This window comes from Ochotona princeps, chromosome 21 (assembly GCF_030435755.1).
Source record: "Ochotona princeps isolate mOchPri1 chromosome 21, mOchPri1.hap1, whole genome shotgun sequence".
NCBI lineage: Eukaryota > Metazoa > Chordata > Mammalia > Lagomorpha > Ochotonidae > Ochotona > Ochotona princeps.
The window spans coordinates 20,750,346-20,777,721 of NC_080852.1; the positions used below are offsets into that span (position 1 = coordinate 20,750,346).

Consider the following 27,376-nt stretch of genomic DNA (forward strand, 5'->3'; position numbering starts at 1 on the left):
AAACAGAAAAAAAAAGTCTGAAAAATAATAATACGTGACAATAAAGGGAACATTTCAGTCACTTAGCAAAAAGTGATTTATGTTTAAGACTTTCATTAAAACAGTCCTATAAAATTATTAAATTCTAAGCTTTCATAATTCTTCTCTCTTTTTAAGTTTATAGATAAGTTTTTCAGTCTTGCCTCAGAAATAATGCTTTTGCCTCAGTGGGTTCATTTCCCCATGGTGCGTTTGGACTGCGAGGACTTGAAGACAGGCCTGAAAAATAAAGCAAGGGACTTCGCGAACTTATTACTAAATGACATAGCTTCGAAACACAGGAGAGAGAATGAGTGGTAAGTAGGAATAGTTAGCAAAGTCAGAATTGCAGACGGGAAGTAAAGCGCTCTGCCCAAAATGCTAAAATACCTCTTGGTTATCAACAAGACAGACGTTGGCGTACCCACAGCCTTTCCTCCGGGAGGCGTCCAGGAGCTTCCAGGACAGATCCGCTGGCTGTTCTGCATGTTGAATGCTGGCTTTGACATACACTTCAGGGCAACCCAGAAATTTCGTTTTTTTACTATTTGTGCTTGAATTACATAATAATGGAAACTATGTAGATTTCCTGTGAGACGGCAGAGGCCTGAGTTAATTGCCAATTCTAATACTCACTTGTGTCACTTTTGTCTTTGTCATCTGCAACGTGGAGTGGAGAGGTGACAGCTGCTTTGCCGGTGGCCCCTGTCCACTCCAGGTGTTGCAGCTGGGTTGTGCTTTTTCTCCCTGTACTTTTTTGTTTGTTTAGCTGAAATTTTAGTTTGCTGTTGACTTTTTCAAAAATTTCTCCATCACCCTTTTCCTCTAGATGTGTTACTTTCCTTTACAAAGTGCAGACAATACGCCATGTTGGGCGTCGGGTTGTAAGCGGAGCTCAGAATTTGCTTTCTCACACACTCATCCAGTTTCTGGCAACTCGGCCTCCAGTTCACCTAGCTCATTTGTTCCCACCTGGCTCTAAAGCAGTCTACGTTTGTAGCTTCTGTAAAGATTAAAACCTGTATATGGTTGGCGTCTATTACTGTGCCTAGCACGTGGAAGTTAATAAATGTTAGTTACAATTTTATTTTCCCAGAAGCAGTGTTGGGAAAGCAGACGCTTTAGAGTAAAAAAAAAAAAAAAAAAAAAAAAAAAAAAAAAAAAAAATCCACCACCGCCAACAAAAAACAAATTCTTCTGATTCTGCTGTGAACTAATTCCGTGACTCTGGACAAGCTACTTAATCTCCCTGAGCCCAAGTTTCTTGCTGTGTCAGCTAGGAAAAATATAATCTCCCCTGCTGAACTAATGTCGGTATTACAAATAGCAGTGTTTAAAAGATGTATTTATTGGAAGGGGAAAGGCAAGGAGAGTGAGTGCCACATTGTCTGGGAGTGGTGCCGGCCAAAGCCAGGAGCCCAGCGCTCCATCCAGGCCTCGCACATGGGTGGCAGGGGACTAAGCACTTGAATCAGCCCCCACTGTCTTCCCAGGCACGTTCAGGGAGCTGGATCAGCGGTGAAGCAGCCAGGACCTGGACCTTCAGTTACGGAATGTCAGTATTACAGGCAGTAGCATAGTTCACTGTACTGTGGTGTCAGCCCCACAGATAACACATGGAAAGCACCTAGCCCCATGCCTGGTACAGACCAGAAATGCTTCACGTGTTTTGAATAAACAGATATGGCTGTCCAAAAGTTGAGGGTTATCAGGTATTTGTTGTGTAAAAAATATGTAACACTGAAAAACATGAAAATGAAGTGCTAGATTCCATTCCTGTCTCGAGAGTCTTTAAGAAGAATCATTAGTGATCCTACAAATGACTGTTTATTGGTAAATGAGAGTGTGCTGTGTGCTTGGTCCTTTAACAAGTTGTTCTAACAAGCATCTAGCAACATAAATATGCCAAGCTTTGTTTCACAGGCATGGACATTCATTTAAGCTCACTAAAGTAGCAGCTTGCACTTTGGTTTAGGGCTGCCTGATCCCAAATGCGATGTGATCTTGGGTCTTGGGAGTGATCTTGAAGACTAAGAAGACATCTGCCATAATTTCACAACAAGATTTTAACTTTATAGATTTTGTTGATGAAGAATGTGTATTGACTTAGCTTACTGTTTCAGAAATACGTTGAGTTAACCAACTTTCAGGTTCCCATAGTTGCTATTTTGTGATGACCCAGCAATGCATTTATGGAATGTGCTAGAACATGAAATGCTACAGCATGGTAAAGCAACCTGTTGTGTCAGTATTTGCAGTGAGTTTGAAGCCATTAAAGAGCGTGCACTGAAAGTCCCAGAGACGTCAGAGGAGATGATGGATCTGATCTCCTACATTGAGAAAGCCCGCACTGCAGGAATTGAAGACCTGGCTTTGAGGATCCAGGTAAGAAACTTCTGGTGGACATATTTGAAATCATTTTTTTAAATTGTGGGATGTATTTAATATGTGTGAGACACATGGGTAAAGCATTATGAAGTGAAGATCTATGTTGTCACCACCCAGGGTAAGAAATAGGGGAGCTGTATGAAACCAACAACATGGTATGATGGGTTAAGCTGCAACCCTTGTTGGAGTGCCTATTCACATCCTGGCTTCTCTATTTCTGATGCAGTTCCCTACTAACATGTGCAGGAAGAAAATTAAAGTTGGCTTAAGTGCTTGCCACTCTCATGGGAGACCTAGATCGAGTGCCAGGCTTCCGACTTTGACCTGGTCCATCCTTGGCTGTTAAAACCGCTTAGGGATCAAACCAGTCAATAAAAGATGGACCCCTCTCCCTCTACATTACCCCCACATTGCTCTTCCTTTCAAATAAGCAAGAGATCTTGAAGGCTTCTGCAAAGGACTTTCTGGAAACAATTTCTCCTTTCTCCCCTGGGGAGGATTTCCCTTAATTTGTGCAGAATCCATGTCTTTGACTTTCTTTCCTAAAATTTATATATTTTTTAAAACGTTTATTTTGAGCCTGACATGAAAGCTCAGTGGCTGAATCCTGACCTTCCTTGCAAGTGCTTGGATCCCATTTGGGCACTGGTTTACACCTTGATTGCTTCATTTCTGTTTTTTTTTCCTCCTCTTTTATTTTTATGATGCAATTGCATAGGCCATATTCCCTCCCCCAACTTATTTCCTCCATATTATAGTAGTATAGTCCTTCATAAACAGTCGTAAGTCTTAGGGCTGCTTCATTTATGATCCAGCTCCCTGCTTGTGGACTAGGGAGGCAGTAGAGGATGGCCCAGAGCTTTGGGACTCTGCTTCTGTGTGGGAAGTCCAAGGAAGTCTCCTAGCTCCTGGCTCCAGATTGGCAGATCAGATATACAGAGAAAAGGAAAAACAAGGAAAAGAACAAGAAGGAGAGCAGGCGGCACATGGTTTGACACCCATATGGGATTCCGGCACTTGCGAGGGGAGGGTTTAGCCATTGAGCCATCAGAAATGAGCCTGGCAAAAATGAGGAATCGAAAGCTTGTTTTCTCGTATGTGGATGGCAAGGACCCAAGTCCATGGACTGTCATCTTCTGACTCATTAACAGGGAGCTAGGTTGGAAGTGGAGGAGCAGGGACTCAATCTGGTGGCCATATGAGCTGCTCCACATCCCAGTTTGGGCTTCCTGCCAATGTCAGTGCTGAGAAGCAATAGGTGATAGCTCATATATTTGGGCTCCAGGTAGGACCTGATTGAGGTCCCCGTCTTTGCTGTTGCTTAAACATTTGTGGGGTGAACCAGTGGGTGGACTCTCTCCCTTTCTCCGTCTTTGAGATTAAAAAACTTCTATGGGAGCTGGGTATATGACACAGTAGGTTAAGCCTTCTTGCCCCACTAGCATCCCATATGGGTGCTAGTTCAACTCCTGGCTGCTCCACTTCTGATATAGCCCACATCTACTGTGCCTGTGACAGTAGAAGATGGTTCCAGGGCTTGGGCCAGTGAACCCACTTTCGGAGATGCTGACAAAGCTCCTGGCTTTTCATCAGCCCAGTTCTGGCCGTTGTGGTCATTTGGGGAGTAAACCAGCAGATGGAAGACGTCTTTATCACTCCATTTCTCTCTCTCTCTCTCTCTCTCTCTCTCTTGAACTCTGTCTTCTAAATAAAAATGAGTAGATCTTTTTTTTTTTAAGGTTTTTTTAATTTTTATTACAAAGTCAGATATACAGAGAGGAGGAGAGACAGAGAGGAAGATCTCCCATCTGATGAATCACTCCTCAAGTGATCACAACGGCCGGTGCTACGCCGATCCGGAGTCAGGAGCCAGAAACCTCTTCCAGGTCTCCCACACAGGTGCAGGGTCCCAAAGCCTTGGGCCGTACTTGACTGCTTTCCCAGGCCACAAGCAGGGAGCTGGATGGGAAGTGGAGCTGCCGGGAATAGAACCGGTGCCCATATGGGATCCCGGCACGTTGAAGGCGAGGACTTTAGCCACTAGGCCACGCCACCGGGCCCCCCAAAAATGAGTAGATCTTTAAAAAAGACTTTATAGCCTTATGATACAGCATAAGATTAGTGAAAGCTATAGGAAGTAAGATAATATGTGGCTTGTCTATGGGATAAATCTATTTTCAAAGTTTTTTGTTCTTTGCTGGTTACCTCTAAAATCTTTCCTGTTTGCCGAAACTATTGCTTTATGCTAAGTAGGCAAATAAGATGGTAATATCACCAGCTATACAAAACATATAAAGATTTAAAAATTCATAAGAGTTAAAACTAATTTTAAATTCCTTAGGAGCCAAATTTTAAGGGGTTACTGAACATTTAAACATCTTTTTAGTGTTGTATGAGGAGGATCCGGAGTTTCTTCATGTTAGATGAGTTACAAGTGAAAACTTCTATAAAGCTTTGTTTGCCAGTATGGAGGTACAGCTGTGTGACATGAAACTGAATAAATACTTCAATGTTAGAATACCTGTGTGGCTTGGGTGATTTATAAAGGTCAGCTAATCTGAGTCCGACTGAATTTGAAAGACTGGGTCATTAGTTCTCTCCTTCCTGATGCCTTTGACTTTGTTCAGTGTATTATATCTAGAGTTTCTTTTGTAGGAATCCAAACGCCAGATGAGTTACTTCTTAGATGTCTTTTTGTTTCCTAAAGAACACTTAGCTTTAAATGCCAATGTCCTCATGTGGCCCAGCAAAATCCGTCCCGTCTTTGATGAGAATGATGAGGTAAAAATATTTTTCAATATGCATTTTTTGTAATGTATCAATGCTGTGTTCACATTTATTTTTTTTATCCCCATGGTTACTACCTTTTAAAAGTAAAATACAAGTCAATATAACTTTGAGCTTGGCAACATTCATGTTTCCCTCCAGCTCAGGATAAGCTGTTAACTCGCAAACAGGGCTCCGGCAGTAGGGAGACTGATACTAAAGAAGCCTGAACTATTACGAAAAATTTCAGTAGCAAGCAGTAAGTTAAACTCTGCATTTGTTAAATGCTTTAGGACGAATCAAAACCCCAGGTGCTGCTGTTTATCTCACTTTGTAGATGAGAAAAATGAAACATGAGAAAGCATACTATCTCAGGGGTGAGAGCGCAGTGAGCGTCTTACGTGACTGCGTCTAGTTGAGAACTGGAAGAAATCCTAGTGGAGCCACTTGATCCTCCGCTGGGAGGGAAGACAGTCTAGTAATGATTAGCATGGGCTTTAATCAGGTAAATCGAGATTGTGGTCTCGATTTTGATTTTTTAAGATTAGACCCTGGATATGCCTTTTGAGGTCTCTCATTGTCAGCTTCCTCAGCTCTGAAATGAAGAGGAGAATTCTTGGTGTGACACAGAGAATGACCTATGGCACAGGCATTGCTCAGTATATGGTACCTTCTATTACACCAGACTCTAAAATAATTGTATCTAGTTCGTAAATAAGTGGCGTTGACAATCACCTTTAAGATCTAGGAAGACTTTCTGTGTTGTTTATTCTTTGGTTTATTCAGTTATTGTAAATTACTTGATCTTTATAAGGATTTGTACTTCTCTGATTTTTTTATTGCTGTGCAAACCATTTAGATTTATGATTTGATAATTCTCTGCTGTAATATAATTAACACGATTCAATTTTTCAAAAGCTCATCGAGAATGCTAAGCTTAAAAAAGAAAATGAACTAACTGCCAGGAGAGAGAAACTGATTCTGGAAATAGAAAAGATAGCACGCCGCATGGAGGAGTTCTCTGAGTTTGCAGAGCTGGACCGCATGCACCAGGTATGACCTCTGGAGGCTGTGGCTCTGGCTGGCTCAGATGCCTTGCCACATATTTGGAAATACAGGAAATCATGTGCTCACGATGACTCTTAGGGATCAGGTCTGACTCAAGCACTTGACTCTTAGGGATGGGGCTGATTTTATCTGTGTGATTTTTTTTTAAATGACTTAATTTGCTATTTGTGGAGTAATTATTGCCACACCTTTTCTCTCTAGCACTATAGTGTTATCCTCCTCTTTTTTTTTTAACTTTCTAAAATTTAAAAACATTCCAAGTACTATAAAAAGACATAGAGGAAGGTTCAGTGAGCACACCTAGGTTTGCCAGTTTCTTTTTACTATGTTTGCTTTTTTTTCTTTTTAAGATTTTTATTATTATTGGAAAGCCGGATATACAGAGAGGAGGAGAGACAGAGAGGAAGATCTTCCATCCAATGTTTCACTCCCCAAGTGAGCTGCAACGGGCCGGTGCTGCGCCGATCCGATGCCGGGAACCTGGAACCTCTTCCTGGTCTCCCACGTGGGTGCAGGGTCCCAAAGCTCTGAGCCGTCTTCAACTGCTTTCCCAGGCCACAGGCAGGGAGCTGGATGGGAAGTGGAGCTGCCGGGATTAGAACCAGTGCCCATATGGGATCCTGGAGCATTCAAGGCAAGGACTTTAGCTGCTAGGCCACGCCACCGGGCCCTATGTTTGCTTTAAACATTATATATACCTGTTGTTTTTTTAAAGCAGGAATGAATATGCAAATACATTGATTTCACATAACAAGGGAGCCATGATAAAGATCATAAAATGAGAAGATAAGGGTACACTATTATGTAAGGGATGTAATTCACTTAAAACAACATTTATGAATTTCTGTATACCAAATAATACACTCTTTTTTTGCTATCCTACATTTGAGAGAAAACGGAAGTTATATGTGTCTGGTTTATTTCACTTAGCATAGTGATCTCTAATTCCATCCATTTTGTTGCACATGTCAGAATCTCATTGTTTTTTTATGGCTAAGTGATGTTCCGGTTCAGATACATACCACATTTTCTCTTGTTTCTTTTTCTCCTTGCCCAGCTTTCCCTCTTTTCCGCTTCCCTCTTCTCCCCCATTTCCCTCTCCCTGTGTTTCATTTCTTCTCCCCTTCCCTTTGCTCCCCTTCCCTCCCCTCATTCATAAGGCAGAGTCAGTGAGAAAGAGATTTATCTATCCACTGCCTCGCTCCCCCTAATTGGCCTCAACAGGCTGAGCTGGGCCAACCCAAAGCCAGGAGCCTGAAACTCGATGTGAGTTGCCCATGTGGGTGGAAGTGCCCTAGGTATTGAGGTCATTTTCTGTGGCTTTGCCAGGCAATCATCAGGCCCTGGATAGGAAGTGGAACAGTCAGGATTGGAACCACTGCTTAGTGGGTGGTGGCTTAACCCTCTGTGCCACATCAGCCCCCAAGTTTTCTTCACCCTTTTTTGGACATTGAGGCTGAATTCATACATTTGCTCTTGTGTATAGTGTTGCCATAAACATGGTAATGCATGTGTACTTTTCATATTCTGACTTGATTTCATTTGGGGCTAGAAGAGATAGCTGGATCATAAGGTCAATTTATTTTTAGACTTTTGAGAAATCACCATACTGTTTTCCACAATGATGGTATTCCACAATGCTGTGTATTCAGGTTGCTTTTTCTCCTCATCCTGGTCAGTCAACATTTATCATTTTTTAATCATTCTAACTAGTGTGAGATGATACCTCATAGTGATCTTCATTGGCTTTTCCTTCATAGCTGCCTGTGTTTGTTGGTCATTTGTGTTTCTTTCTTTGAACCAAACATCTATTCATACCCTTTGCCATTTCTTAATCAATGTGTTTGCTTTGTAACTGTATGAAGTTAATATTTAAAGCTGCTTTATAAATATAAGGACATAACCTATGCTGTACCAAATGATCTATTTTTAATAATGTAACTTGACTATTTCTTGAGATAAAAATTTTTTTGCTTACAGTATGTGACAGATGTAAGACAATTACAAAAACGCATCCAAGACTCAGAAGAAGCAGTTCAGTTTATTAATAAAGAAGAGGAACTTTTCAGATGGGAATTGACAAAATATCCTGAACTGGATAAATTAAAAGTTAACATTGAACCCTACCAGAAGTTTTTCAATTTCGTTTTAAAATGGCAGCGAACAGAAAAACGGTAATTTTTAAGTTTATTTATTTGGAAGGCAAAGTGAGGGAAAGAGACAGGAGGAGGAGAAAGAAAAAGGGAAGGAACGAAAAAGGGAAGTGTTCCATCTGCTGGTTCATTTTCCCAAATACCCATAAATACTGAGGCTGGGCCAAGAGCCCCAAAACTCCATCTTGATCTCCCACGTGGGTGGTGGAGATCCAATACTTGAACTATCAGTTACTGTCTTCCCAGACACATCAGCAGGGCACTGGATTGGAAGCAGGGCGGCTTGGAGTTGAACCAGCAATTCCAGTATATAACAATGGCAGCCCAAGTGACTGTTCTACCTAGTGCCATCATGCCTGCCCTGAAAAAGCAATCTCTAGTAATAATTAAAAAATGAAAAAGGAGATGCAAAGAATTTGCGAAATTTTAATGGTTTGGATTAAATGTTGTTTTTTTTTTTAAGATTTTATTATTATTGGAAAACCGGATATAAAGAGAGGAGGAGAGACAGACAGGAAGATCTTCCATCCGATGATTCACTCCCCAAGTGAGCCGCAACGGGCCGGTGCGCGCCGATCCGATGCTGGGAACCAGGAACCTCTTCCTGGTCTCCCACGTGGGTGCAGGGTCCCAAAGCTTTGGGCCGTCCTCGACTGCTTTCCTAGGCCACACGCAGGGAGCTGGATGGGAAGTGGAGCTGCCGGGATTAGAACCAGCGCCCATATGGGATCCTGGTGCGTTCAAGGCAAGGACTTTAGCTGCTAGGCCACGCCACCGGGCCCTGGATTAAATGTTTTAAAACTAGGATTTACCTGTTCGTTTTGTAAGAGAAACACGCGTCTTGGAGGAGAGGAGTCAAATGCTGTGGCAGCTCCCCCGGACTATAACCTGAGCTGTCACTTGGGGTTTCCAGAGTCCATTCCCTTCCTAAATGTGTGAACATGAGTCACATGAGTTAATGGGTATGAGACCTGTGTTTTATTTGGTGAATACTAGTTGTCCATTTGCAATCTGATACCTATTTCAGGACATGCAGCAGAGCTCCAATGATGATTTAAGTCATATGTCTTGTCTGGTTTCTATGACTGATGGCTATCATTAACCACGCTTGGCCTCAGCATGTCTCTTAGGCAAAGAGAGAGAGTGAATCTATAGTGAATGCTCCAGAAGTCTGGACTTTAATGTCTATGTTTTCAATCCAGGTGGATGGATGGAGGATTTTTGGACCTCAATCGGGAGACCATGGAAGCTGAAGTAGATGAGTTTTCCCGAGAAATTTTTAAGACACTGAAGTTTTTCCAAATGAAACAAAAGAAAGAATTGCAAGAAAAGAGGAGAGCAGAGAGAAGACTATCTCTGATAGAAGAAAAAATTGAGGAAGCACCAAAAGAGAATCCTACAATTACCATGTGCACTGCAGTAATGGAACAGATAAAGACATTCAAGGTACAAACACACTTACTGATTTTTCAATGTAGCTATCTTAACTTTTTTTTTTTTTTTGAAAGGAAGGCAGTGCAACTGAGAGAGGGAGATAGAGATGTTCCATTTCCTGATCCGCTCCCCAAATGCCTGTAAGAACTGAACCTGGCCAGGCCAAAGCCGGGAACCTGGGTACCTGGGTCCCTTCCAGGTCTCCCATGTGAGTGGCAGGAAGCCCACTACTTAGTTGTCTTCTGCTGCTGCCTGTGGTATGCAGGAAACTGGAAGCTGGATTGGGGGTGGAATGAGAATTAAAATCCAAGCAATTCTAAAATGTGAGCATCTTAACAGTCGAACCAAATGTCTACCCCTTATTTATTTGTTTACAAGATGGAAATTGAGAGGGGTGAGGGGAGATATCTGCTACGTAAAATATAAAATTCACCTTTTAGTTTTAGCAGTAGTCTTGCTTTGTGTCAAATGGGTTTGATCGGCCTCCTCGTTGAGTATCTGCTTGAAGCTAACCCAGTTGGCTTGTATCTTCTGCCCATAGCTTTATTGAATTATAATTCACATACCATGATAATTTGTCCTTTAAAAGTGGTTTGAGAATATTCCCAGAATTGTACAGCTGTCCACAGTCTCATCTTGTAAATCTTCGTCGTTCCAGTGACTAAGCTCATAGACTAAGCCATCACTCTTCTCTGTCCTCTCCTGCCAGGCCACACCAGTTACTAATTTACTTTTTGTCTCTTGTGATTTTGTCTGTTCTGGACATTTCATATAAGTAGAATCATAAAGACTGACTTCTTTCACATGGCACTTATTTCTACTGTACGTCCATGCTGTGGTATGCACCAGGTTTTCACTCCTGTTAACTGGAGAATAATACTGTTCAGTTGATGTATTCATCTCTTGGTGGACATGGACATTGTTGATCTTATGAATACTGGTATGAACATTTGTGTTCAGTGAAACAGTACTTAGGGGCATAAATTTGACATTTCTGAAGCCTCTACCAAAGGGTGAAATTACAGAGTCACATGGTAATTTATATTTAACCTTTTGAAAAATTGCCAGGTTTACAAAGTAGCTGTATCATTTGTTATATTCTTTTGTTAAAATGCTTATTTTTGTCTTTTGATTCTTTTTCTGTTTTTATTGTTGATTTATGCGATTTTTGTAATACATTCTAGATAGGAACCCCTTGTCATTTATATGATAATGATCTGTCTCTACTAATTGGGAGTTTTTAAACACCTTTTAATTAAGTTACATAATTTCTTCCAAACTAGCACTGCACAGCTTTCATTTGATTTCTCCCTGGATACTTTTGTTGTTTTTATTATGAATTGATTTTTTTGGTTATCTTTTTAGCTGTGACTGGTATTTAAAATTTGTTCTATTTACATGATCTTAATGTCCAGCCACCATAAATAGAAAATAACCTGTGAGCTATGAACGTTTTGCTTTTATAATTTCCAATCCTCATATCTTTATCTAAATCATTAGACTGGCCAGGCTCCTCAACACAATGCCAATTAAGTGATATGCTTTTCTTATTCTTGATTTTAAGGAAAACAGTATCAAGAATGATGAATTTTATGTTTCTTTGAATGGTGTCATTTGCAAACCAAAGCAATAATTATTTATATGATTTTGGTTAGTACATACTTAAAGTTAGGTGATATAGAAAGGCACAGAAACATGGCTTAAAACTCTTAGTCTCATTCCTTACAGTTAAGGGATCCCAGGGCATGCAGTGTGAGAACTTTAGCCACTAGGTTATCACAGTGGGCCCAATTATTATTGTTTTTATCATAATTAATATTTCAGATAACATTTGTGTCTAATGTTTGTTTTCATCTTACTCAAAATTTCATTCAGATTTTGATTGTAATCATAAAACACATTTAATAATTTGGAGACAAATTTCCCCATACTATGAATATGTGAGTATGAAAGTGATGAATGACTCACGGTGGATTTTTTTTGTATTTTTTTTAATGTTTGCTGTTAGGAGTATGTCCCTACTGTCTCCATTCTGTGCAATCCAGGCATGAGGGCCCGTCACTGGAAACAGATGTCAGACATTGTCGGCTACGACTTGACTCCAGACTCGGGAACGACGCTGAGAAAAGTCTTGAAATTAAACCTCGCACCATACTTGGAACAATTTGAAGTGATAAGTGCCGGAGCAAGCAAGGTATACATAAAGATCAACTGCAACTCATTTGATGAATTCATCAGCCAAATAAGCATAGTCGTTCTTGCAACTGAATATGTGTGGCCCAGGATCAGCAGCAGTCAGCAGGGGAGCTGGGGGAAGTGATAGGCAGTCACGTGTTTCCCCTGCACAGTGTGGATTTACTTGTCCTGAAAGAGGAGCAGACCTTTTAATGCTACCTCAGGCTGATGTGGTTAGATGATAGGTTCATGCAGATACATAGTCTTTTCCAGTTCAGTTACTGGGTCAACGCAGTGTAGCATATCGTATGTGTGTGTTATAGCAGGACAAGTGTGGCCTTAGGGAAAATATCCTCGAAATACACAGGAAACATCTTCAGTCAACAGGCTGCCTGCAAAAAGGCCCCCGTGGAGAAAACCCAGCAGGCATTTCTTCTCATGCATCTGCAGTAGTGACAGCATTCATTTTCAGAGGAAGTGAATTGAAAAAAAAAATTTTTTTTTTGTATTTTGAAATTATTTTTTAAAATCTTCCCAACCTCAAAGTGGCATTGTATTCACTGATGCCTAAAGGGAACGGCGGTGTTAAGGCATCGGCCGCTTGTTGAATTCAGCAAGGACAATCATTCCTTCTTCCTTGCTCCCACGCAGGAATTTTCATTAGAGAAGGCCATGCGTACGATGATAGGCACCTGGGACGATATCGCTTTTCATATAAGCCCCTATCGGGACACTGGCGTCTGTATTCTTTCTTCAGTGGACGAGATTCAGGCTATCCTGGATGACCAGATCATAAAAACTCAGACCATTAGAGGTTCACCTTTCATCAAGCCATTCGAAAAAGAGATCAAGGTAGAGTAAAAATAACAGCTCTTGATTGTAAGAGTGATCTTATTCTATGTATGTTTTTGTGGAAATAAGTGCCTTTGTTTTGAGGGCTTTTCAAATGTTTATTCAAATCATTTTTAACCTTGGTATCTCCTCTGAAATTAATACAGAAATCTATGGAATAGATCAATGACATGAATTGTAATGGTTTTATGAGAAAAAAAATACATTTCGTTAAAATCTTTTCCAATGATGGTAATTGGCTTGGAAGGAAAACAATTGGTATTTGCTTTGTTAAGAAAGCAAGGATTCAGTTTTGTAATGCTGTCTGGTAACTTGTGGTAAAGTTTATACATCATACATTCATTACAGGTGTAAAAAGCTACCTTGACAGTTTTTTTTGAATAATTAATGGGTTATTGCCCACTTTAAAAAATGGTATTTCACATCCCAAGTATGTTTAAATTTGGTGTAGGTAAGTGTGAAAAGAAATTACAGTAATTAATAGCTTTATCATAATGATCAAAAGTCTAATTTGAAACTGTATAAGAGGAAAGATATTAGCTGCCTTTCAACTACATGTCAGATCCTGCCCTGGAATGTGATCTCCATACATTATCAATTATGTATTGATCAACTTAATTCCCACAGGAGACCTTCAAGGCAGGCATTCTTACCAGCTACATTCACAGAGCAGGAAACCAAGACATCACAGGATTGGTCATCTGCCCATCTTGACCCAACTCAGAAATGACAGAGCTGGGATTCACAAGATGATTTGGTCATTTTTTAAGAATAGCTATGATATTTAAACCTTTTAATCGACAAATAAAAGTTACATATATACATGGGGCACATTATGATTCTTTGATGTATGTTTATAAGGTAGACTGTTTAATCTGAAAATAAGTAATGCTTTCTGGAAGATCCTGGCTGCCATTATTTGGAGAAACACAGAGTGGTGTTCACCCAAGAGGATATAAGATTGAACCCCCACCTGAACCTCAACTGAACTTGAACTGTGGTTATGCAACAAGGTGGAGGAATCCACCATGGTGGGAAGGTTTGGGGAGGGGTGGGGAGAATCCAAGTACCTATGAAACTGTGTTACATAATACAATGTAATTAATGAATTAAAAATAATAAATAAATTTTAAAATAAATAAATTAAAAAAAAAAGATTGAACCCCCACCAAATAGGCAGGCCCAGCTTTTCCTGATAAGACGTATGTCCTGTATACAAATTTCTTTTTTTTTTTTAGATTTATTGTTTCTATTGGATAGTCAAATATACAGAGTAGAGGAGAGACAGAGAGGAAGATCTTCCATCCAGTGATTCACTCCCCAGGCAGCTGCAATGGCCAGAGCTGAGCCAATCCAAAGCTAGGAACCTGGGACCTCTTCCGGGTCTCCCAGGTGGGTGCAAGGTTCCAAAGCATGGGCTGTCCTCGACTGCTTTCCCAGGCCACAAGCAGGGAGATGGATGGGAAATGGAGCTGCCGGAATTAGAACTGGCACCCATATGGGATCCTGGTGCATGCAAGGCGGGTATTTTAGCCACTAGGCTACCATGCCGGGCCCTGTGTAGGAATTTCTTAAGGCACAGTCATGAGGCCAGGACCTTAAGGCACATACTTGGGTTTAAAAACCAAAGAGAATTATCGGAGTGGTTTCCAGCTAATGAAACGTCTTTCAACTTGAGGATGGGGTGGTGGTGGGAGGGAACCTAAAAGAATAAGCAGGTTTATTTTGCTCATCTTTTTATTTGATTCTGTTCCCTTTACTCTATAAAAGACTTTAAGCTATAAGCTATGACCTGAAAATCACAGCAAAGTTTCAATAAATTTTGTTACTGTACTCTCCAGCTTTCCTTTAATAAGGGGAACTTAGAACCGTGTGCTTTTCTTAAAGGCCTGGGAGGACCGTTTGATTCGCATCCAAGAAACAATTGATGAGTGGCTAAAGGTGCAAGCCCAGTGGTTATACCTGGAGCCCATCTTCTGCTCAGAGGACATCATGCAGCAGATGCCAGAAGAAGGACGTCAGTTTCAGACGGTGGACAGACACTGGAGGGACATTATGAAGTTTTGTGCTAAAGACCCAAAGGTAGTGGGGGGTTGCTTTCTGTCTTTCAGCAGGTGAGCCTTTACTTTAGAGTTGTAAAGAAAGCATTGGACTTTTCCCCCTGATTACCAAGATAGAGCTGGGAATTTCTGAAAAATGTTAGAAAGTAAAGAGGTATTAAAAATAACTTATTTTTCAGTTAGTAAGATGAACTGCTGTGTATGCTAACAAGTTGCTTCAGGTGTTTATTTAAATCCCTTGGTCATTGCTTTCCCTACTTATAAAATAAACAGGTAAATAAAATGGGACATGGGGGAGAGTAGAGAGAATGAAGTATGCAAGTGACTGCCTGGCATTCCACCATGACCATGGTGTCCTCTCAGTGGTCTCTGTTCCTGTGTGTCTCTTGGATAAGAACTATGCCTTGTTGAGCGTGAGTCCAGTAACAAAAGGCAGACTGCTTTTCATCCATGTAGCACATGTTGTCCTTGAATGTCTGTTTACTTCTAATGTGGTATTCCAGTGAAGAAATGCTTTATTCTGGCACTGGATGGAAAGTGAGCTGTTTTAGACTTATTTACACAGGAAAAGTACACTGACATGTGTGAGTTTCAAGGACTTCACTGAACTGTTAACTTCAGAACCTCTGTGATCCATGATTTTTGGTAGATAGATGATGAGCAATTCTTTCCTCCAAATGGCAGAGCTTAGGTCGTACAAGACAAGCAATCTTTCAGCAGCTGCTCAACTCTGCTGCCATCATAGTCAGAGACAATATGTCAGTCGTGGGACCATCCTATAGTAAAACTTAGCTTTATGGACACTGGTGTTTTTGTTCTTATTTTTTAAACCTTCCAAGTGTATAAAGATAGTTCTTAGCTCAAAAGCCACGCAGATACCGGCAACAGGCTACGTTGGGCCTTTGGGATGTAGTCTGCCAACTTATTCTTACAAAGTGATGGTTGTAAAAGTAGAAATGGGGACCGGTACTGTGGTGTAGTAGGCTAAACCTCAGCCTGTAACACCAGCATCGTGTATGGGTGCTGGTTTGTGTCCTGCCTACTCCTCTTGCCATGCAGCTCCCTGCTAATGCCCTGGGAAGGCAGCAGAGAATGCCCCAAGTCCTTGGACCGCTGCAGCCACATAGAGACCCAGAAGTTCCTGGTTTTGACTTGGCCCAGCTCTGGCGTTGCAGCCATTAGGAAAGTGAACCAATTGTTTCTTGGTTTCTCTCTCCTCTCTGCCTTTCAAGTATCCTTTTTTTTTTTTTTTTAGTTGAAATTGAGTAGTATATCAACCTAACAAACTCTTCCCACAACACTCAGCCGCTTAGATGAGAATATTTTGAATTTGTTGAATTTTTAAGTGTTCTCATTATAGAAGTATTTTACTACACATTTTATTTTTAACACTTCAACACTTTTTTAAATAAGATATTCATTTTTCTTGGAAAAGCAGATTTATAGAGAGAAGGAGAAAGAGAGAAAGATCTTCCATCCACAGGTTCATTGCCCAAGTGGCTGCAATGGCCAGAGTTAAATCAATCCAAAGCTAGGAGCCAGGAGCTTCTTCCAAGTCTCCCCCACTAGTGCAGGGGTCCAAGGATGTGGGCCATCCTCGGCTGCTTTCCCAGGCCATAAGCAGGGAACTGGATGGGAAGTGGAGCAGCCAGGACACAAACTAGTGCCCATATTAAATCCTGGTGCTTACAAGGTAAGGATTTATCCACTGAGCCATCGTACTGGACCCAATACTCGAACGGTTTTGATGTGCAGTATAGGTTAATATTTAGGTCTTACAATTGTAGCTAGCACATAAATGCTGACCTGAGCAAATGTGTCTCTTCTAGGTTCTTGCTGCTACTTCTTTAACAGGTTTGCTGGAAAAACTGCAAAACTGCAATGAACTTCTGGAGAAAATCATGAAAGGGCTTAATGCATATCTTGAAAAGAAGCGGCTGTTCTTCCCCCGGTACGGTGGCTAACACCTTACATTACAATGTGTGTCACTGTCTGGTGTGTGGTGAATTAGCCCCAAAACGTGTGTATTTGCATGTGTTATTTCTGTTTGTTTTTTTTTTTTTCTGTCTCTCTAGCTTCTTCTTCTTATCTAATGACGAAATGTTAGAGATTTTGTCAGAGACCAAAGATCCACTTAGAGTTCAGCCTCATTTAAAAAAGTGCTTTGAGGGCATCGCGAAGCTGGAGTTCCTTCCCAATCTGGACATCAAGGCCATGTTCAGCTCGGAGGGTGAGCGCGTGGAGCTGCTCGCACTGATTTCCACATCTGCTGCGCGCGGTGCCGTGGAGAAGTGGCTCATCCAAGTGGAAGACCTGATGCTCCGGAGTATTCACGAAGTCATTGCCGCTGCCAGGCTGGTGAGCTTGTCAGGCTTTCACACCCATCCCACGCTCTGCGAAGGCTTTGCTGGAGGAAGTCTAAAAGCGGTGTCGGGGAAATGATCATTTCTAGTTGTTACTATTTCCAACTATGTGTTATTTTCTGGGCTTTGGTATTTGTTTCTATCATTAGTAATAAATTAACTATCAAGAAGGATTAGTAGTTTGAACTAAGTGCTGTTCAAAGAGAAAAAAGGGGGGAATGAGGGAGAATAAGAATACTAACTTAGAATAGAGGTGGCATGTCCAGTTGCTTAGCTCTTAGAGGTAGTCACATTGCAGCTGAGACTCCATGAATAAGCCAGAACTGTCCAGGAAAAAAGCAAAATGAAATTGTGTCTGGATATCCTGTGGTAAGTCCCCAGTTGGTGAAAACCCAGAAGAAAAACAAAGGTGAGCAAATTTGGAAAGAAAGGCAGTCAGTTTTTTTTTTTAAGATTTTATTTATTTAATTTTTATTGGAAAGTCAGATTTACAGAGACAAGGAGAGGCAGAGAGAAAGATCTTCCATCCACTGGTTCACTCCCCAAGTGGTCACAACAGCCTGAGCTGAGCCTTGTGGGTTCAGGGTCCCAAGACTCTGGGCCATCCTCGACTGCTTTCCCAGCAACAAGCAGGAAGTGGGGTGGGAAGGGAAGTGGAGCAACAAAGACCCATTATTAGCAGGATGATACTCATCTGTCCACGGATATTTCAAAAACATACGTTTCCAATATTTCATATACCCACCTGAAACTGTTCATGACTGTAGTATATTCTGTCCTATAAATAGGTTAGCTGCTGTACTTCTCTGAGTTGACACATTTTCTGGTTTTCCTTCGGGTAGTCTCTTAAAGACACGCATTCATTTTCATTATTCAGGCGTATCCAGAGTCAGCCCGAAGTGACTGGGTTCGAGAGTGGCCGGGTCAGGTTGTACTCTGTGTTTCTCAAATGTTCTGGACCTCCAGGACACAGGAAGTCATAAGTGGTGGACCGAAGGTAAAGAGCTGTTCAATTGTAAACACTAGTACTCTTGTTTTGCACTCCAGCTTCCTCAGCTTGTCTGTTCTGTGCAAAGGCAAGACCTGTCTTCATTTTTATGTATAAAAATTAGATCATTCTTTGAATACTTGTTACTTTTATAAGACCTAGACAAGAATCATTCTAGTCTGTAGTTCATTTAGAAATTGAAGTCAGAATTCTTTTGTAAAAGAGTAAATCCATAGCATGCATATTCGGAGGAGGGTTTAGCATCAGTGAAGTTGCCTTTTGTCCTACAGGGGTTAAAGAAGTACTACACAGAGCTGCAGAGCCAGCTGAACGACATCGTGGAGCTGGTCAGGGGAAAACTGTCAAAGCAGACCCGAATCACCCTGGGAGCTTTGGTCACTATCGATGTCCACGCTCGAGACGTGGTCATGGACATGATTGAAATAGGTCTGTGAGTTTTCCTTTACTGTTAGCAATAAAGCCAAGATAACTTCTAGAACAAAACCTGAAGCTATGTGCCTTTTGCTCAACAGAGTTTCTTGTATGATCTTGTCTGTAAGTTGGGCAATATGAATCAGCATCTGCTGAGCTAAAAGATTTTGGAATATCTGTTTTCATATCATTTCCATTTAAGAATGATGTGTTTGATTTTGTTGTATTCTTCTAGGTGTCTCCCATGATACAGATTTTCAGTGGCTTGCTCAGCTCCGTTACTATTGGGAGTATGAGAATGTTCGAGTTCGTATCATTAATTGCAATGTAAAATACGCTTATGAGTACCTTGGCAACTCGCCCCGGCTCGTCATCACTCCCCTCACTGACAGATGCTACAGAACATTGGTAGGCATTCCAATTATTTAAACTCATGCACTAGACATTACTCTTCACTGTGTCATATTTTCTCATCCAAATTTGATGCAGTTCTCCTCATTAATTGCCTTACTTGTAATAGTTGAACACAGTTATGCCTTCCTAATTGCGGCTTATCCTTTTATGGAATTGGAAGTACTGAATATTCGCTCCTGGATGTTTTTGTGTAGCATATGAGAATGGCTGCTTTCTGTTATGTGGGAATTGTGAGTCACTCCTACTGGGGATGATTAGAAAAAAACAAGATACTAACGATTGAAAGATAAAACAGGAGCTTTGAAGAACATGATCAGTTTTTGCAGGGCAAATCCAGGGAGAGATGACAGGAAGATGAGGCATTTACATTTGGGCCTCGAAACTCCAAATTAGAACTCGAGTAGGGGGCAGGTGCTGACATCTGTGTTTGGTTGGAAGGCTTTCGAAGACACATCTATTACTGCTGTCTTGTAGCTGTATTGTACATCTTTACTCACTGTTAAATGCACCTGGACAATATGACAGTAGATTTTCTACCTTTGCCTGTATCTACAATGTGATGGTACACTTAAATAGCATAATGTTAAACTTGAAACTCTTTTTTTTAAAGATTTACTTATTTTTATTGGAAAGTCAGATGTACAGAGAGGAGGAGAACAGAGAGGAAGATCTTCCGTCAGATAATTCACTCCCCAAGTGGCCGCAATGGCCAGAGCTGAGCTAATCCAAAGCCAGGAACCTCTTCTGGGCCTTCCACACGGGTGCAGGGTCTTGGGCAAGTCTTTGGGCCGTCCTCGACTGCTTTCCCAGGCCACAAGCAGGGATCTGGATAGAAAGCAGGGTGACCGGGATTAGAACCTACACCCATACAGGATACTGGTGCATACAATGTAAGGACTTTAGCTACTAGACTACTGCACCGGACCCTAAATTTGAACTATACTGCTGTGATAATATGACAGGAAATGGCAGGAGGGGAAAAAGGGAAGGGAGGAAGAGGAGAGAGGAGTTCCTACACCCACAAAACTAACATGGAAAATCATCATAGGAAAATATGGTTGGCAGACAAAATTCTAGACTGTCAAGTAAATCTGAATTTCAAACAAGCAGTAAATATTTCTTTAGTATAAGTACATCCCAAATATAATTCATTGTTATGCTGAAATTTAAATGTAATTGGGCATTCTGTATTGGTATTGGCCAAGTCTGACACCTCTGTCTGGCAATGGGTGGGGGAGCAGTAAGGAACTTGTGCTGAGTCAGTGTAATCAGTGTCTGCCATTGAGTTGTCCAGGAGCAGAGGTGGAATGGGGCCCTTGCGCAAATGCAATGGGGTGGGGGAATGAGTTCCAAGAAAAGAGGTGGTTTCACCAGACACGCAGCTGCTGCCGGATCTCCTGGGCACATCCAGGGCCTCAAGTGACATGGCGGAGTTACCCACTCAAAGGCAATGGAGTCTGATTTTTGTAGCCCTTTGGGCATTGGTTTATTGTTGAGTTGGCTGCTATCCTAGGACAAATGCAGTTCTTGGGAGGAAGGACCAACTGTGAGCTCTTTGCATTCCACATCTACAGCGCGTGTGTGTCTTGGCTTGTAAGGGTGCCAATGGCTATGCTAAATGTTTCACTAAACCCTCTGTGTAACCAGAAATCTGAGGGCTGATTCATGCCTGTTTTGTACTTTCTCCTAGCAGTAAACAAGCACATAGCTGTCCCTAAATGTTTTTTAAGTGGATGAGTTGCGAGCTTCTGCGTCATGTCATGTGAGTCAGTGAAAGAAGCTGAGATTTGTTCCTAATGTGGAAGCTAAAACCCTGAGTTTTAAAAGCAGAATCTTGGGCCCGGCGGCGTGGCCTAGTGGCTAAAGTCCTCGCCTTCAACGCCCGGGGATCCCATATGGGCGCCGGTTCTAATTCCGGATGCTCCACTTCCCATCCAGCTCCCTGCTTGTGGCCTGGGAAGGCAGTTGAGGACGGCCCAGAGCACTGGGACCCTGCACCTGCGTGGGAGACCCGGAAGAGGTTCCAGGTTCCCGGCATCAGATCGGCGCGCACCGGCCCGTTGCGGCTCACTTGGGGAGTGAAACATCAGATGGAAGATCTTCCTCTCTGTATATCTGACTTTGTAATAAAATAAATAAATCTTTAAAAAAAATAAAATCAGAATCTTATTGAGCATTTGAGCGTAGCGCTAGGCACTGGAGAAAATGTCTTCTGGTTCTCATTCATAACGAAGGGAGCACAGTTGCAGTTTCTTTTGAAGGTGAAGGACAGCAACAGCCTGAGGTTTCCAACAATCTAGTTAATTGTCTTTATCAGAACATTTCATTATCTAAGGAAAATTTCATTAATAGTACCTTTATTTGTCTTGTCGGGTTTTTTTTTTTTTTTTGGCAAGTGTAAAAAATAATTGTTGATTTTCTACTGTTTACTATTTCTGAAATAAGCTATTTCTATAGCAGTTTTAAATTCACAGAAAAATGAAGCATCCAGTATAGAGTTGTTTGAGATCCTCAGCTTTTCTAGATGCATGACCTTGGTCCCTTAGCCTCATTTTTTTTTTCCTAAAAGGAATTAAATGGCACAGACTCCCATAACAGTGTTCCTGAAACAAACTCTACATAAAGGACTAATGAATTATATACTCCTAAAATGTCCAGCCACTGTAGTCAAGATTGTGAGAACCCAGAAGTGATTAAGATCCTGTTTGTGTTGCCCGTAAGGAGACTAAATGTATGATTTTTTTTTTTAAAGATTTATTCATTTTATTACAGCCAGATATACAGAGAGGAGGAGAGACAGAGAGGAAGATCTTCCATCCGATGATTCACTCCCCAAGTGAGCCGCAACGGGCCGATGCGCGCCGATCCGATGCCGGGAACCTGGAACCTCTTCTGGGTCTCCCACGCGGGTGCAGTGTCCCAATGCATTGGGCCGTCCTCAACTGCTTTCCCAGGCCACAAGCAGGGAGCTGGATGGGAAGTGGAGCATCCGGGATTAGAACCGGCGCCCATATGGGATCCCGGGGCTTTCAAGGCGAGGACTTTAGCCGTTAGGCCACGCCGCCGGGCCCTAAATGTATGATTTTGAGAGAGTGTTCATAGCTAACTGTAATACAGGATAGAGAGGAATGGTGCTAGTGAGAAAACCATAGAACAGGGCTACAGGAATGTGGAAAATGGAAAATATATCCAAAATGGAAGGACCTAACCAGGCAAACTATACACACAGTTATCTAATAGGGCACCTGTTCATCTTGCGGATGATGGGTCCACCGTGTTGCACTGAGATGCCTGAGTTTTTCCTTTCTGCGGCTGACTGTCCGGAGAATGTCATTACTGCCGCTTGGAACCTTCTCCACAACCACTTGTTACATTTCTGTTTTCAGATAGGTGCCTTCTACTTAAACCTGGGAGGAGCTCCAGAGGGGCCAGCAGGCACAGGAAAAACCGAAACCACTAAGGACTTGGCCAAGGCCCTGGCTGTGCAGTGTGTGGTATTCAACTGCTCTGATGGGCTGGATTACCTCGCCATGGGAAAGGTAGTCACATGGCTAGATTGCCAATATAATTCAGCTACAGGCTGACATCTGGGTCTAACTGGGTAAACGGCAGCCAGCTCCTATCTAAAGCTTATTTGAATGTGTTTTAAGAATTACTTGATGACTGGGATGATATTCTACCAGCTCTAACTTCGGACCAGAAATGGTCTCCCCAAGAAACTGTTCAACCCATCTGGACAATAAGTAGCTGGACTCTATGCTTGGTATACGTTTGCAAGGAAAGAATCTTGATTGAATTTGAACTGTGATACAGCATCAAGGTGGAGGAATCCACCGGGGGGAGGGGCGTGGGGAGGGGTGGGGGGATTCCCAGAGCCTATGAAACTGTCACATAATGCAAAATAATTAATTTTTTAAAAAAAGAATTACTTGAACTCTAATTTAGGGGTAAGGACATTGTTTTTTGGAGGGAGGGGAGAGGGAGCCTTTTAGTAACCTAAAGTTCAGTTTTGACTTAAAAGTTAAATATTTGTTATCAGAGGTTATGCCCTGGTCTGAGAAACCTCCCCGTCCCCTCGTCCTCACCGTGTGCTTAGTTTTTTAAAGGGTTGGCGTCTTCGGGTGCCTGGGCTTGCTTCGACGAGTTTAACCGTATTGAGCTGGAGGTGCTGTCCGTGGTGGCACAGCAGATCCTGTGCATCCAGAGAGCCATTCAGCAGAAGCTAGACATGTTCCTCTTCGAAGGGACCGAGCTCAAGCTCAATCCCAACTGTTTCGTGGCAATCACTATGAATCCTGGCTACGCAGGGCGCTCCGAGTTGCCAGACAACCTTAAGGTAATTTTTTTTTTTTTTTTTGAGTATAGCATGGGTAGCCAAATGATAACAGCATCATGTATTCAGAACATAATCAGTGCTTAGTATGTATCTGTCATTCCATCTTTTTTATTTTCTGTAAGGTAGATTGGCAAAAACTTCTTTTAGCCATTCCCAAAATACTATGTGCATGCAAATGCCTGAGTATACGGACAAATTACAGCATTTGTGGGGGAGGGCAGTGCATTCAGGGAATACAGTTGAACATCACCATGATCTCTTTCTTTTTTCAAAATTATTTTTTATTGGAAAGCCAGATTTACAGAGAAAACAAAAAACAAAGAGATATTCTGCCTTCTGGTTCACTCCCCAGAGGGCCGTGATGGCCAGAGCTGAGCCAATCTGAAGCCAGGAGCCAGGAACCTTTTCCCAGGCCTCCCATGTGGGTGCAGCGGTCCATGGCTTTGTTCCACCCTCTGCTGTCCTCCTAGGCTGTAAGCGGGGAGCTGGATGGGAAGTGGAGGAGCCAGGACACAAACCAGCGTCCATAGGGGATGCCAGCATTTACAGGCAGAGAGTTAGCCAGTTGAGCCTCCATCATCATTTTTTTTTTTTAATCCCCAAGTTTAGCTTAAAAACAGCTTCTGTATGTCAGTAACATAATTTTTTCCCCCGTATCTCTCAGGTTCTTTTCAGAACGGTGGCTATGATGGTCCCCAACTATGCCCTCATTGCAGAAATCTCCCTCTACTCCTATGGGTTTTTGAACGCGAAGCCTCTCTCCGTGAAGATAGTGATGACTTACAGGCTCTGCTCAGAGCAGCTGTCCTCACAGTTTCACTATGACTACGGGATGCGAGCCGTGAAAGCGGTCCTCGTGGCTGCTGGCAACCTGAAGCTCAAATTTCCAAATGAAAACGAAGACATACTTGTAAGTGTGACATACAGGTACCTCGTGGAAGATTTTTGTTTTTTTTTTTTTAAGTGAGGTCAATGAGGAATTGTAAAGCATCCATTGAGAGCATGAGTACTTCGAATCTTCTAAATGAAGTTAAGTTTTGTTTGGAGCTTGTGGTGTTCATTGTAGCGGATAGGAATCCAGTGACTTTTTGGTTTGCTAAGCACAGCGATCATTTTTTTTTTATAGGGGGGCGGTGATTCCGTGGGACGAACATAACCAAACTTTGTGGTAGGGGACACAAATGCTGGCATGAACTTCAGTTCTACCCCCCATTTTTTGTGATTTCAGCTCCTTCGGTCAATTAAAGACGTCAATGAACCGAAGTTTCTATCGCATGACGTGCCTTTATTTAACGGGATAACTAGTGATCTGTTTCCTGGCATCAAGCTCCCTGAAGCTGATTATCATGTATGTGAGCCCGTGAGAACACCCGCTTCTGTCTAGTGGATTGGTCTGATGACCCCGTTGTTTACAGTTTTATGAAATGAGTGAAATTATTCTGTTTGCAACTCTAATCCCTATTTGACAAATTTACTTAATGGGAATAACAATGTTGACACATTCTGTGATATGTTACTAGGGTTAAACATTAAGATTCAAGTACAAGATGATTTTTGTTTTGTTCTGTTTTGAAAAGATTTATTTATTTTTATTGGAAAGGCAGATATATAGGAGAGACAGGAAGGTCTTCTGTCTGTTGATTCACTCCCCAAGCAACTGCAACAGCCAGAGCTGAGCTGATCCAAAGCCAGGAGCCAGGAGCTCTTCCAGGCCTCCCATGTAGGTGCAGGATCCCAAGGCCTTGGGCTGTCCTTGACTGCTTTCCCAGGCCACAAGCAGGGAGCTGGATGGAAAGCGGGGTGACCGGGATTAGATCGGCACCCATGTGGGATCCTGGCACATGTAAGATGAGGACTTTAACTGCAAGGCCTCCGTGCCATGCCCCAAGATGATGTTTTTGTAAGAAAATACTTTTGCAAGTTTATTATTTCTTCTAAGATATATCATCTATAGTGCATAGTGCATCAGGTAACAATGGAAGTAGTAATGTATCTTATAATAAGACCTTGATCCTCTAATTTAATACACTGACTTTTAAAAAGCAAACAATTTGGGGTCTGACATAGTAGCTTAGGGGCTAAATTCTTTGCCTTGCATGCACTGGGGTCCCATTTGGGCACCAGTTAGTATCCCAGCTGCTCCACCTCCCTTCCAGCTCCCTGCTTGTGGCCTGGGAAAGTAGAGGATGGCCCAAAGCTTTTGGATCCTGCACCTGTGTAGGAGCCCCAGAAGAAGCTCCTGGCTCCTGGCTTTGGATCAGTTCAGCTTCGGCCATTGCAGCCACTTGGGGAGTGAATCAGTGGATGGAAGCTCCTTCTCTGTCTAGTCTTCTCTCTGTGAATCTTCCTTTCTAGTAAAAATAAATAAATCCTAAAAGGAAATTAAAAGAAAATTGAGGTGAGCATGTGGTACAATGGTTAGGTTGCTCCTTGGAGTGCCAGCATCCCACACTAGGCGATTCTGGTCCTCTGATGCCAATCCAGAGTCTCACGTGCCTGGATCCCTGCCTCCCCACATGCGAGAGCTCGGAGGGCTCCTGGGCTCCTGGCTTCAGCTTGATCCAGCCCTGGCTGTTGTTCATTAAAGGGGTAAAGCAGTGAATAGAAGACTGACTGACTTTCTTTCTCTCCCTCCCTTTGAAAATAAAGTTTTTAACCTATTTGTAAAAAACAAAAATGTTTATTTTTTTATGCAAAAAGCATTCCAGAATCTAAACATGCAGGATGTCAAAGCCTGTTATATACTTTGACAATATATACTTTCTCAATTTTATTTCTTCCTAAAATTTGTCAAAGGTTTATTTGTTTATTTGAAAGGCAGGGTTACAGAAGGAGAGAGATTTTCCATATGCTGATTCACTCCTCAAATGGCTGCAATGGCCAGAACTGAATGGATCTGAATCAGGATCCTGGAGCGTCATCTGGGTCCCCCACGTGGGTGCAGGGACCCAAATTCTTGGGCCATCCTCTGCTGCTTTCACAGGCCCATCATCAGGGAACTGCATGGAAAGATGCCAGCACTGCAGGTGGCAGCTTTACCCACTATGCCACAGTACTGGCTGTTTCCCGTTTTATTTTTGTTACTTGGCACATGCATATTAGAGTGCTTCAGAAAGTTAAAGGGAAACGTAATGAAAAGATATATTTATCTTACTGGAAAAATATTTAAATCCATGCATGTGAGGGAAGTTGAACAAGTTCATGAAAAATTATATTTTTGGAAAAATTGCATGAATTTAAAACTTTTCCACAAATTTTTTTAAGTGCCCTCATATTACATGATCAAATCAGGCTGATGATTAGCAAATCCATGGTCTCCAAAAGGAGTAAACTTCAAAGACTGGTGGAGAGTGGAGTTGAGAAGGCACATTTTCCAGGAACCTTTTGAAGTTAGTCTGTATCTGTCTGTGTGTGTAGGGTGAGAGCATTAAAATCCTTTCTGGAGCGACTTTGCCATGCGCAGTACTGTCGTAATGAACTGTGCTTGCCTGGCAGTGTGCTGGGACAGCAGCTCCAGTTCCCACTCTGTCCAGCTCTGTGTGCCTGATGGGTCACTGCTCCCCTCTCTCCCTACCCCTCTGCACTGAACTTCTGGGAGCTCAGCTTTGTTAGATGGTGCGGTGTTACGATTCGGGCAGAGAGGCAAGCGCTGCTGAGTAAAACCCATCTCTTTGTGCATTCACCACATCCAGTGCTTTTTTTTTTTTAATTCCTGGCAGCAGAAAAGTGCCTTGTCTAGGATCTTTGCTCTTTAAAAAATTTCCTATGGTCTTCTTTGGTGTTTAATCTGTGTTTTCTCAACTTTTGTTTGTCTGAACATGTCTGCTTGCTTTTCCCTTTTGTGCAGTTTTTACTGGGTGTACATTTCAGGTGGTTAGGGTCTCCTCCCTCGCCTTCCCCAGCCATCAAGGATGTTTCTCCACAGACTC

At 42.1% G+C, this 27,376-nt stretch overlaps 1 protein-coding gene across 1 annotated transcript in view; it reads left to right on the forward strand.

Moving 5' to 3' along the window:
- Window positions 1-27,376, forward strand: part of DNAH12 (dynein axonemal heavy chain 12) — a 128,294-nt gene that overhangs the window by 22,683 nt on the left and 78,235 nt on the right. Inside the window, exons 12-29 of the mRNA XM_058678477.1 lie at window positions 157-335; window positions 2,268-2,403; window positions 5,062-5,187; window positions 6,091-6,225; window positions 8,221-8,414; window positions 9,596-9,839; window positions 11,836-12,021; window positions 12,654-12,854; window positions 14,742-14,936; window positions 16,744-16,865; window positions 16,990-17,272; window positions 18,155-18,274; window positions 18,556-18,712; window positions 18,933-19,105; window positions 22,498-22,650; window positions 23,208-23,447; window positions 24,112-24,357; window positions 24,676-24,795. Coding sequence (XP_058534460.1) covers window positions 157-335; window positions 2,268-2,403; window positions 5,062-5,187; window positions 6,091-6,225; window positions 8,221-8,414; window positions 9,596-9,839; window positions 11,836-12,021; window positions 12,654-12,854; window positions 14,742-14,936; window positions 16,744-16,865; window positions 16,990-17,272; window positions 18,155-18,274; window positions 18,556-18,712; window positions 18,933-19,105; window positions 22,498-22,650; window positions 23,208-23,447; window positions 24,112-24,357; window positions 24,676-24,795 — 3,210 coding nt within the window. The remainder of the gene's footprint in view (window positions 1-156; window positions 336-2,267; window positions 2,404-5,061; window positions 5,188-6,090; window positions 6,226-8,220; window positions 8,415-9,595; window positions 9,840-11,835; window positions 12,022-12,653; window positions 12,855-14,741; window positions 14,937-16,743; window positions 16,866-16,989; window positions 17,273-18,154; window positions 18,275-18,555; window positions 18,713-18,932; window positions 19,106-22,497; window positions 22,651-23,207; window positions 23,448-24,111; window positions 24,358-24,675; window positions 24,796-27,376) is intronic.